At 34.0% G+C, this 12371-nt stretch overlaps 4 protein-coding genes across 6 annotated transcripts in view; 2 read left to right on the plus strand and 2 right to left on the minus strand.

Annotated features, from left to right (window-relative positions):
- Window positions 1-660: 660 nt before the first annotated feature.
- LOC107193441 (metallo-beta-lactamase domain-containing protein 1) lies at window positions 661-1687 on the minus strand. Its single transcript, XM_015582885.1, has 4 exons — window positions 1537-1687; window positions 1297-1461; window positions 939-1058; window positions 661-866 (listed from the first exon to the last, which is right to left on the minus strand). The coding sequence occupies exons 1-4, from the start codon at window positions 1685-1687 to the stop codon at window positions 661-663; spliced, it is 642 nt and encodes a 213-aa protein (XP_015438371.1).
- Window positions 1688-1920: 233 nt separating this feature from the next.
- Window positions 1921-5504, plus strand: LOC107193542 (integrator complex subunit 9). The gene is made up of 10 exons (XM_015583009.1): window positions 1921-1929; window positions 2096-2290; window positions 2378-2782; window positions 2840-3086; window positions 3164-3344; window positions 3406-3641; window positions 3714-3919; window positions 4456-4641; window positions 4715-4909; window positions 4984-5504. Exons 1-10 carry the CDS (start codon window positions 1921-1923, stop codon window positions 5101-5103), a joined length of 1980 nt encoding a protein of 659 aa, XP_015438495.1. The 3' UTR covers window positions 5104-5504.
- A 602-nt stretch (window positions 5505-6106) lies between these two features.
- LOC107193559 (FUN14 domain-containing protein 2-like) lies at window positions 6107-8369 on the minus strand. 3 transcript variants are annotated; one of them, XM_015583030.1, is made up of 4 exons: window positions 8248-8369; window positions 7555-7707; window positions 7211-7406; window positions 6107-6456 (listed from the first exon to the last, which is right to left on the minus strand). In XM_015583030.1, the coding sequence occupies exons 2-4, from the start codon at window positions 7698-7700 to the stop codon at window positions 6274-6276; spliced, it is 525 nt and encodes a 174-aa protein (XP_015438516.1). In that variant the 5' UTR covers window positions 7701-7707; window positions 8248-8369; the 3' UTR covers window positions 6107-6273. The 3 variants fall into 3 exon arrangements, with proteins under 3 accessions (XP_015438516.1, XP_015438515.1, XP_015438517.1); XM_015583029.1 differs by having other exon boundaries at window positions 8109-8369; XM_015583031.1 differs by lacking the exon at window positions 6107-6456 and adding an exon at window positions 6844-7121 and having other exon boundaries at window positions 8109-8369.
- Window positions 8370-8898: 529 nt separating this feature from the next.
- Window positions 8899-12371, plus strand: part of LOC107193622 (histone demethylase UTY) — a 157694-nt gene continuing 154221 nt past the window's right edge. Inside the window, exons 1-3 of the mRNA XM_015583107.1 lie at window positions 8899-9161; window positions 9799-10052; window positions 10136-10244. Of these exons, the coding sequence (XP_015438593.1) occupies window positions 9094-9161; window positions 9799-10052; window positions 10136-10244 (431 nt within the window). The 5' untranslated portion in view covers window positions 8899-9093. The remainder of the gene's footprint in view (window positions 9162-9798; window positions 10053-10135; window positions 10245-12371) is intronic.

Here is a 12371-nt window from a genome sequence, read left to right on the forward strand (position 1 = left end):
AATAAAAAAAAACGGAAAAATCTCAGGAAATAGCAACTCACAAATAATGTTTTTAGTCTTAAATTATTTATTGTACTCCTATGTACTCACTTCGTGACCTAAAATTTCACTATTGCTCCCTTCGTAGTGTCGCCTTCTCCCGCAAGGAGAAAGAGGCGCGTGCATTGCGTTGCCGCCTGCGTGCGGCAGGCGGCAGGCAGATCCATGATGGATCATCCATCGTGACAGCTGTCGCTACAGCACGTACACGACTCGTAGACAATAAAGTCTTTGTTCCATAAACGTGGCAGTATTATTTAACCTCCGCGTTACAGTGGCCAGGACGTAATATCCCTAGCGTCCCTCAACGCCACAAGCGCAGAAACGCTGTTGCCATCTACTAGTTGGAGAGTGCAACTAAACGGTACCTCTCGTGCCAAACACATGCATTGAAAAATATACGCGCGTAACACATGATGAATTAATAAATATCAATTTTTAATATTAATACTTAAAAAAATTCAATTAACAATTTGCAGCCATTGAAATAAATTTTCAGGCACAATTTTTACGTGCCGTTTTTTACTTTCATTGAATCTGTAAAGATTCTTATTGCACATGAACATCTTCGATAATTCTTTTGAAAATATGAACTTCATTTATATAGATATGTTATACATTTCAATAGACTTTAATTTCTTGATCTTTAACAATTACTTTCATGTCTTCAGTAACACGAAACATTGGTCCATGGCCAGGTATTATGAAGTCTGCAACCTCTACTATAAACGATCTCCATTGAGATTGATTTGCTTGTAATTCCTGATCTCCTAATTCTTTCCAAATTGATGGATTTAAGATGTCTTCTTCCTTTTCAAACAAATCTCCTGCAAAATTTATCGTAATGTATAAATTGGATTATGACAAGATTTAAATGTTCACAGACTAGTGGAAAAAACCTGTAATAGCAAAGCATGTAGATTTTCCAGGCACTGTACTCTCAACTACTACTGTAACGTCTTCAGCTGTATGTCCAGGAGTAGCCATAACTTTAACTTCTGGGCAAATTTCATATATCTCTGTATTTAGAATAATTATCATTTTAATGTGTTTATTGGACAAGACAAGTTATTAAATAGACTGTGAGTGTTTATGCAAATATATACTTTTATGAACTAATTTACAGAAACTGGAACAAACCAAAATTTTGTTTACTTTATTTAGGATATTAGGAAGTTCCAAATGAACTGAAAACCTCAATGAATGATATTAAAGATTATATGATACTGAGATTTATATCAGTATACATAAATTCACCATTTTTTAAATTTTTGTCATAAAACATTTCACCCCGATGGACAGAAGTTCCAACTATATGTTCTGCATTCAGAAAGAGATTATTATTGCCTATGTGGTCTGCATGACTATGGGTACAAACTACATAATCAATTTCTTCAGGTGTAAGATTATGTTGATTAAGTGCTAAAATAAAATTGTTCAATTAATATTTTATGAATATACATATATGTAGGTTATATAGAACATTATTGTCATTACCTCGTATTATTTTTTCCCTGTCCCAAGCTGTCATGGTGTCAACAATTATATTTTTTGATGTTTTTATTAATGTACAGGAACAATTTGTCTTCATTGTTCCATCTTCCAGATTGATTGAATATCCATCAAACAATACAATAACTTCGCACATCTTTCTAACTTACATGCGATAAACGTGAAGAAATAAGTTTTATATAAATATATGTATATAACTTTAATAAATTTACAACTGTTTGACTTCCCATAAAGTATTATAGAACAAAACGTCTGAAAGACTGCAACCCTCTCGTGAAAGGTTACACTTTCGATGTTAGATTTTGAATTAAAATATTTTTATGTCATAGTTGTGATTAATAAAAACTTGAAATAGATAAAATTCTTAAAATGAAATTGGTAATTATAATGATCATAATAATTTAATATGCTTATGAATAACAATACAGGATACTTTTAATATTATATTGTAACCTCAAGTTATGCAAATGTTTTCAGTCAATAATTTTTGTTATCAGTATTCTTTGTTATAATTGTAATTTAAGACAATCTTTGTTGTTTGTAGTACTGTTTGTCAAGTGAACCAACAAAGCCATGTTTGGTATTAAGTTTCAAGGGAATTACATTAATGTTAGACTGTGGCTTAAATATGCAGTCTATATTACATTTTATGCCAATGCCTTTGGTTCCTAGTGCTAAATTCAACTCCCTGTCTTCGTGGCTACCTCGTGATAATCATCAAGATTGGCAGATAGAAGGGGTTTGCTCATTTATATGTCTTACTGAAAATATTCATAAAACTTTTTCATGCACCTTATTTAATTTATTACAAACATTACATTTACAGGAGTTAAAAGAATGCTGTGGTAGAGTATTTGTAGATTCAACTCCTGAGTTTTCTCCACCACTGGAAAAAATAGTGGATTTCTCAGAAATTGATGCTATTTTAATATCAAATTATACATGCATGTTGGCTCTACCATTTATAACAGGAGACACAGGTTTTAAAGGTATTGTTTATGCCACAGAACCGACACTACAAATCGGGCGGTTTTTCATGGAAGAATTAGTAGAATTTATTGAACAAACACCTAGAGCAACATTAGCTAAACATTGGAAGGAGATGTTGCATGTTTTACCTCCTCCGTTAGCTGATGCGCTTAAACCAAAATCTTGGAAACACATATACTCAATGTCAGCAGTTAATAATGCTTTATCGTATATTCAAACAGTTGGATACGATCAGAAATTGGTAGGTAACTATATTAAAACCATTATTTTGGAGTAGATGTTTATTGGTGCTTTACAGGATATATATGGTGCATTAACAGTTACTCCTATAAGCTCTGGATATTGTTTGGGCAGTAGTAATTGGCTGATTTCGTGTGATCACGAGAAAGTTGCATTTGTGAGTGGATCATCAACATTGACAACTCATCCACGTCCCATGGAACAAGCTACTCTGAAACATGCCAACATGTTAATATTGACAGGCCTAACTCAGACACCTACTGCTAATCCAGATACAATGCTTGGAGAACTTTGTATGACTGTTGGTATGTATTAGAAGTCAAAGAACCGCACAAAGTTTACCAGGCAATTTAATACTCATACTAAAATTCAATATTTTTAGCAATGACACTTAGAGCTGGTGGATGTGTTTTAATTCCTTGTTATCCATCCGGCGTTGTATATGATTTATTTGAATGTCTCAGTACCCATTTGGATAAATCAGGTTTCTCACAAGTTCCTCTGTTTTTCATATCATCGGTAGCCGAATCGTCCTTAGCATACTCAAACATATTAGCTGAATGGTATGTATCATAGTATTAAGTGCTATGAATAACTAAATTATTTCATGTAATTTAATTTTAGGTTATCAACAAATAAACAAAATAAGGTTTATCTTCCCGAGGAGCCGTTTCCTCACGCTTTTCTTGTTAAGAATGCTAGATTGAAACATTTTACATCCACATACGCAGAAGGTTTCAGTTCTGACTACAGACAACCTTGTGTTGTTTTTTGCGGCCACCCTAGCCTTAGATTCGGCGACGCAGTCCATTTCGTTCAAATGTGGGGTAATAGTCCACATCATACTATAATCTTTACAGGTATATTTTCTATAATTATACGATGTACATGTTGTCTAGTATTCTGTGACTGATGCATAATGGTTATTTTAGAACCAGATTTTCCATATTTGGATGCACTAGCACCATTTCAGCCCTTGGCTATGAAGGCGGTGCATTGTCCGATTGACACGTCACTTAACTTCACTCAAGCCAATAAATTAATTAGAGATTTAAAGCCTGAACATTTAGTAATACCCGAATGCTATACACAACCACCAATAACAGCACCACATAGGACAGACTTAGTAATAGAACCAGTAGGGGTAAGTTCTTTTGCTTCACAGTATATGTAGGGTAGGGCATTAACTTCGATCACTTGGGAGATCTCTGTTATTTTTAGAGATATAGAAAAACTTTAGTTACTAAAATTATACGGTACCGATGGAGCCATAACGTGCAAGTAATCATTCTTTCGTGGGTGGAGGGTTCTCGAATATTTGAAGGTCTCGTTAATTTTTTTAAATGGCAAGTTGTACTTTTTTTATCCTTAACAGAGTAGCGGATGTTTAGACAATTTCAACGACCTATGGTACAAGGTCATTATATTAGGATCATTGTTTTACAAATACATATTTACGTATATAGTAGTACATTGTATTGCGTAAATCAAAACATTATTAAAGTGTTTATAAAAGTCTCCACGATGTACCGAGGTTATAAAAAGACATTACAAGCGGTTACACCAATTGATGTAGTCGCGTTCGGAAATGTATATGTAGATTGGTTTAAAAAATATAAATCGCGTTACAGTTAATCTCGCGTTATCAATTCCTAATTCGAATATACGTTTAAGGAAAAACCGTTAATCACTTTTAAACGGGGTGAAGTCATTAAATTGCCTTTGAAGAGAAAAAAAGGTCGAGTATTTATTGAACCCGAATTGGCTGGAAATATAGTTCCAAATGAAATTCGTCCTGGTTTGAGTCTTGCTTCTGTTACTGGTGAATTGGAAGTGAAAGATAACGTATATACAATAAAGGTATCTGTCATGAAAATACAAATGTTAACAGTATCTTTTGAATTAAGAAATTAATCGAAGACTGTACGTATAGAGTATCGAAGATAGGCCAAGTGGAAAGCGCAAAGTCTCTTCCGGCTCACCTGCGCCGATCAAGGAAGAAGTTCTTAAGGAAAGAAAGCACGAGTACGGTAACGTAGACCCACAAGAATTACTTCAAAAGCTTAATCAGGAAGGTATCCAAGGAGCCAAATTACAGCACAGTCCAACTGCTACCAGTATTCACTTGGTAAGAAACGTGTATATTAAATACAAACAAAAAATTTCATTCGTAGTATGTTTATTCATCGTTTGTACTTGCAGCAAGACGAAGATACTTTAATTCAAATAGGAGACAATTCGACGCATATTTTTTGCAATGGCGATCAAAAGATTAGAAGGCGATTGAGGACTATTATAATGCAGTGCTTAAAAAGATTTTAATGGAACAACAGAACATCAAATTCTGACTAGTTTATATAGTGACAATTTTATTATAATTTATTTTTCTACACAATTGGAATTTTCATTCCTGTAATACACACAAGAACGTTTACCCTACTTTTCCTTCATTACAAGCAATATTTACTTTTGGAATCATTTATAACTATGTCCCTGTACATACACAGCATTGTATTATATATGTATAATATCTACAAATACACACTTTATGTGTGTGACAGTATTAAATAATCCATTTCATTTACTACATTGTTTGATGCTGTAGCAAACACGAATAACTTCATCAAGACTTCTTTGTAAACTAAATAAGAGAGTATCCTACAAGGATGTGTCTACCTCAACTGGAAACATATAATTTAAGTATATGTCACTGTGAGAGTGAAAACACATTACTTACAGAGAAGACATTTTATAGTGTCATTTTATGACACGATTTTTTTTGTTACATGTTTAATGTACATACGTATTTCATATTGTTAATATAAAATTAGTTGAAACATACCATTTATCTAGTAAACTAAATAACAAAAAGCTTTTTATAAATTAATACATTTTACAAACTAGATTAAATACTGGAGGAAGATACAAAAAAAATGATATCGTCGTTTGTGTCCTCTTTCTTAATAACTTCTACAGGCATAATGTAATATAAGTAGGTACATGATCGCTAAAAATGACTGTATTCTTATATTTGCTGCATTCTGAATGTACATGAATTCGTATTCATCAACTGTAAGAGGTTTTTAAAGCAATGAACACTCACTTGAATGAAACTGTTTTTATATAATTGACGTGAATTTATAAATAGTGAAAATCTTATTTATAATTGAAAACGCATAAATATTTTCATTGTTAATTATTTTGAATATTTTTTACTTGTTTTTATATTTAACACCGTGAACAAAATTTGTGCTAATTGATAAGAAAATAAGTTATCACAATTTGAGACACAAAAGAAGTAGGTATATTGTAACTTTCACTTGTCTTGTATATACTATCTAGTATATTTAAATGTTTGTATTTTAATTCACTGAGTTTTCATTCAACGAGTTTATTATTCTCGTTACAATCAAGTTTTGCTGTATTAAATTATTGTATTTGGGATGACCACACTGCTTTTGTATATGCATTCAGAGTGCAGCCTTTCTAAACCTAATTTGCAGTAGCAATACCAATTGCTAGACCAGCTACGAAGGATGCGATGAAGAAATGGAATTCTTTAGGTTTGAATGTGGTATCACCAGTAACAGAATGGTACCAACGTCGTGTGTAAGTTTCTCCATTTTTCAACAAATGTTCAGCTTTATCTAACTTTTTATCAACAAATCTCTCGACCTGAAACAGTAAATTCTATTACTAAAATAGATTATTTGTTTCTAGAGTTTAAAGTTTAATATAGAAATATTTTTATAAGCATTAGATACAAATTTACACATAGGATTGTAAAATGAATGTCATAAGATACAGAAAGAAGGTGAGAACAAAGTTTAATCACTCTGTTTATTATAAGATGTAACTTAAACTTTCCAATACCACAATCATTTCTTTTTTTTTATGTAAATCAGTGCATAAATTTGTATATATGAATATGTACGTGATTAATGACTAAATGTTGTTAATGTAAAATATATAAAATCTTTTGAATGCATCTGCATATTTGTTTAAAAGCTTTAAATTTTAATCACATATACATGAGATATAGTACCATAATTGTTTATATCACATATTAACTTATATATTAAAAAACTGCAACAGTATTGCTTCCTTAAATACTTGTAACAATTGAACTGGTAAATACTATGTTTTTAGTTTTTACATGTCAACAGGAGCAAAAGTTATAGATAGCATATACTGCTGATATAAATAATAATAAATATACATTATTCATTCGCATTTTAATAAAAAATCAAGCATATTCTCATTCAGGAAGCTAAACCAATAATGAAACCACCAAAAAAGCTGGATGCCACAATCGTATTGTTTCGACACCATCTTCCTACCTGTAAGTGATATAAATATTGCAATTTTAAAATATTACTATTATCATTGATAACACCAACTATAAACAGAATAACAATTATAAATTTACCTTATCCATAAATTTAGGCCCTTCACCAGTAACTTGTTCTTCTACTTTATCTGTGATTTTCTCTGCCTTCTTTTGAATTTTATCCCAATTAATTTTTATGTATCCTTGATGGGCTGCTATTTGCAACATTATAATACCACCGCCAACAGCTAATGCTGCCATTTTTCCAACTTTCATTGTCATAAAGCCAGTTACCCTACATACAACATTGATATAAAACTTAATAAGTTTTACTAAATATATAAATATGCATTAATACTGTATAAAATTTATGGTATAAAATTATCTTTCTTAACTGAAGAAACAGAGAAGATTCTTCAGTAGTTTTAATATTAAATGCCTACCATCCTGATGTTGTGCCAATAACAATCTGTTTGGTGGCAGACTTTTTGCTCACATCTCCCAAAATCTTGTCGATTATACTCTTTGCTTCCTTTGAAATATCTATATTAGCCTCCTCTTTATTTTTTTTAGATGTAGGTAGACTCATTTTAACACTGAAAACAAATTACTGTTACTGATTTCTTCTGGCAATTCAGTGACTTTTAATTTGAATGTGAAATCATTAATTTATTAGCCTATGTAATCGTCCTAATTTGAAAATTAGATTACTGTTGCATGCTACTCATTATCACAAGTAGTCGTACAAATGCGAAGTATACAGGCTATTTTCACGTCTTTAAATAACAAAGTGTCAGTTAGTCATTCTTCGACTATTCGTCAGAACGAAAATATATCGATGATTACATTGCCAAGAATTTGCAATAATCCGTGTTCTCTTACATGAAACTTCAATGTTACAGGCTTGATCGTTTACGTTCAATAAAATACGCGCAATATATCGTCACGTAAGAATAATGTATTTTCGAAAATGAAGTCAAAAACAAAAAAGGGCTACCGTTTGTACAATTTTGTTGCTCCTGACTTGAGAGTATTCTTGTGTAGCTTAGGCATGTTAAATGCTCAGGCGTGGCGTGGTATTATTCTAAATTATATAATATCTCATAGTAGTTAGTATTTACGCATATTAAGCTCACCTAATCCTTTAATCACCGAAGTATTTAATAAAACTAGCGGCTTTGTGCTCGCAAACCGATTGACAGATCGAAATCTCCGGTATATCCCAACGACCGTTTCAGTTTAAAGAACGTAAGGACGTTACTACAACGAAACCACTACAGATCCGTCGGGTAATAAATATCTATATCTATAATTATTGTTTAAAAGCGCAAAACGAAAAAATTTGAGATTATTGCGTAAGTTTGTGATTGTATTGATTTTGGCAAAGAAAATATAGAAACTGGATGAACAGTCTTCGGTTAAATTTGTCGATCCAATTGTAGTTTAGATCAGTTGCGTTAAGTGGGCTTATTGTATTGCGCAGTGGTCCCAAAATTTTCCAAAGAACTGACGAAATTCATTTTGTGGATAACATACGTAGCAGAAAAACTAGTACATGGTACGTCATAGAAATCGCTGAACTATTGAGAATTGAATTAAATGTTAAGTGATACGGGTACTGGGGTTTTAAAGTTGTCTGTAGAGTCTCCGATATTGTAACCCTGCCTGTCAAAGTGGTTTAAACATTCAAATACGGTACTCCCATCAACTTTTCGCGCTATTCTGGGACGTGGCAGGGAGCAACTGTCTGTAGTACCGGAATTCCAAGTCGATGTGAGCCGTGGTAATGGTCTTCCATCGCGTGATTCGCCATCCTGGTTTAACCTGATCGCCGCTTTTAAAAACTTATAGTCCCAATGAGGTGACGAGGTATCGAAGCCGCGAGTTAAAAAAATCACTCGGATTTTCGTGTGAAGCGGCTTGTTCTGCGTGCAAACATGTGTCCTTTTTGTTTCTAATGAATCTGTTTACCGTGCGTGAAAATGGCCCAGGAGACTGATGATATCAACTTGACTCCTCAAGAATTACAGATACTATCTGAATTAGACAGGTGATCTTGAAGTAAACAATGCTTGTCATAACAACACCCGTGCCGGTTTTATAATATTATGTGTGTTCATCGTATCTCCTTCGCGTACTTTATCAGATATAACCTAAAAAGCCATTTGACAGAATAGGCGCGCAATTCGATCGGTTTATTTAGACGTGCGTGCAACCTACTGACATCCTTTCCACGCGTCTGGTCGTACAGCATTCAGTTGTTATACTGTTACGTTTTTGTGGTTCTCATTGTTGAAAAATCGTGTCGTTTTCCTTTGACAATACACATTCGTCACGTGAAAATATCTTCAGCGACTACAAAAATGAAATCATTTGCAAATGTCAAATGAAACAATTCGTTGTTTATTAGCGTCTAGGCACATAGTTCAAAATGTGTCACTTAAAATATGTTATAATTAGGCTTTAGGTGTTTGTGCAGCATTACATTTTCATAGATTAATTTGTAAAAGCTGGAATTAAATAGGAACTCACTTCTGTTATTAAGAATTTCACTTGCATTATCAGCATTAGAAATTCATTTCTACTTGAAGTGAATTAATACTTTCTGTTTATGAGTAATATTTGTACGTATGTATTGGAAAAAGTGCACTGATTAATATGATTTTTTATGTTCAATGTGAGCCCAGCCGGCAGTTTGGATTCTTGAAACTGAATTCACAAGAACAATCAAAGAAGAAAGCTTTAGTCGTTCGTGCAATCAAGTATCTGGAAAGGATGTTGGTTCAAGCGCAGGCTGAAAAACAACGCAGAAAAGCTGATAGTACCAAAATGAATGCTGATGAATTAAAAGAGGATGAAGAGGACAAAGGAATCAGTATTGATCCTAAAACATATTGCAAATTAGGACATTTTCATTTACTTTTAGAAGATTATAGTAAAGGTAATTAATAATTTGTATACAAATTTCTTATTATCCTGTTTCTGTGATGTTGATTCTCATGTTTTCTTGATTTATTTTAACAGCCATGTCAGCGTATCAAAAATTTTATTCTCTGAAAGGGGACTATTGGAAAGATGCCTCATTTTTGTATGGTCAAGGGCTTGTCTATTATCATTTCAACGCCTTTCAATGGTGAGTAATTACAACACAATTTATTTTCTACTACACTGCATGTACAAATGTTTTGCTCTGCATGTAACACTTGATTCAAATATCAGTTAAATTATTAATTAAATTTTGGAGAATGATATATGATGAAATATAGTTACTTTAAATATCTAAATATTGTGTAATTCACAATTAAATCAGTATTTAATTTTCTAATTATATAATAGGTAATAAGTATTTTTATAACTACACCGCGGATGTATCTTATTCGTCAAATTGATTTAAAGTATCTGTGCCTTGAAAAAGAGATGTAAAGTAGGCAGGGTAAAAAAAATGTCTCCACGGAAAAATGTTGTAATCTCTCATGAGAGTTGCTCGCCTTGAAAAGGGGGCGTCGGCCCCTTGGACGGTGTACACATAGGGTTCATCGTTCTTATCCTATATCCTCTATTTTTTTAATTTCGCGCAAAATTCTGTAGGTAATTTTATCCTTTCCTACCGGTAAAGTAGAGCATCGAATCTCGGTAAAACAGATCACTAGCTGGTTTTGTTTTCGAACGACTTAACCGTTAGTGCCTGAGCTCGACCACAGGTGGCCTTGATTTCCACATTGAAACCACGAAAGGTGCCTACGTGCCGAGCTGCCGTCGAAATATGGCGACTAGGAGGGTTAGAGATGGAGAGAGGGGATAATAGGCCAAATACGCATCTGTTTCAACGACCGAAATGGTCATTTAGATTTCCCATACAAACTTTGGAGCTACGGGAACAAAATACGTCATGCATATGTTCCTGTTCAGACAAATCTGAATCTCCCGAAACTTCCATATTTAGATATTTTTCTTACATAAAGCGTAGGGTTCATAAGTAAAATAGGCATTTGAAATAAATATATACAATAGACAGATAATGAGTAAATATTCTTGTTCCTTCATCTCGTAGAGAACATTCTGAATTTTAACAGTGACTGCTTAACTAAACGATATTTCAAATACATACTTATATAAATGGTACAGAAATATGTATTTTATTAAACTTTAAGTAATACTTCGAATATGTAGTTCAACTTTTACGCCCACTCGAGTGTTATAAATTCATGTAATTAAATATTTTTATACTGTCTATTTCAATTACTGTTTCATTCATGGCTATCAGTATCCAATCTCGTAACTGACAGAATATAAATAGAGATACCGTCACTGTCAAATCGACTTCAACAATATACGGTGGATATCTATTCGGAGAATATTTTTACAAAGAGTTTCACGTCGTCGTAAATTGTCACGGTGACAAGTGTCGATCGTAACGCGTCTCGGTCGTCTTAATAAAGCTCTCTCAGGAAATCTAATTTATCCTTAATCGACGGCAACGGTTTGTACACAGATGTGCTCCGAGAGAATCTCGTTACGCGCGATCGCGTGCGGATAATATGACGTCGGACGGGGGAGACTCCAGAAATCCAACGGTTTCCGTTAATTTTTCATCAACCGGCCTCGAAATAGCCGAAGCATATCTCACAAATCCTGACGAATATCGGGTTGGCGGCGTAAACGCGGTTACGTTCGTCATTCTCGATTAGCGTGTCGTGTCAGTGACCAGGTCGAATATGTTTAGTGGTGGCGCTAGTGCTCCCAACAATATCTTCATGGAAACCGGCCTCGTTTGGGGTCAGCGCAGGTGTTTCGAATTTTGTGGGCGTACCTGAATCTTCTCCGATCGGAATATTTTTCCTCGACGAAGATAGAAGGGAGGATAGTGAAAAGGACCTACCTCATAGAGACCTTTTTTTTTTTTATCTCCACACGGGAGCCACCAATTCATCGGGGATCGGCCGACGGGAAGTTATACCTGCGTGTGCACATGTAATCCAGCCTTTTCACTCGAACGGCCCGTATCGAATAATTGCTGTTATACGTGCTTTCCAGCAAGCACACCTGAACGGACGCTTCTGAAACCCAATACATATCCAAGGAAACCGCCTCTCGCATCCGCAGCAGCGGGAGGATCTTCCATTCAATTTCATCCGGTCAATAAGCCCTGCGGTTTAGCGACCAAGATAAAGACGACGAGAGAGACATTTCCTTCTACAGGCACCACCCGTCGTGTAATCGTCGCTTCTGGATGACAATACCGATTCCGATCGTCGCGACG

This window comes from Dufourea novaeangliae, unplaced genomic scaffold, assembly GCF_001272555.1.
Source record: "Dufourea novaeangliae isolate 0120121106 unplaced genomic scaffold, ASM127255v1 scaffold6, whole genome shotgun sequence".
Lineage (NCBI taxonomy): Eukaryota > Metazoa > Arthropoda > Insecta > Hymenoptera > Halictidae > Dufourea > Dufourea novaeangliae.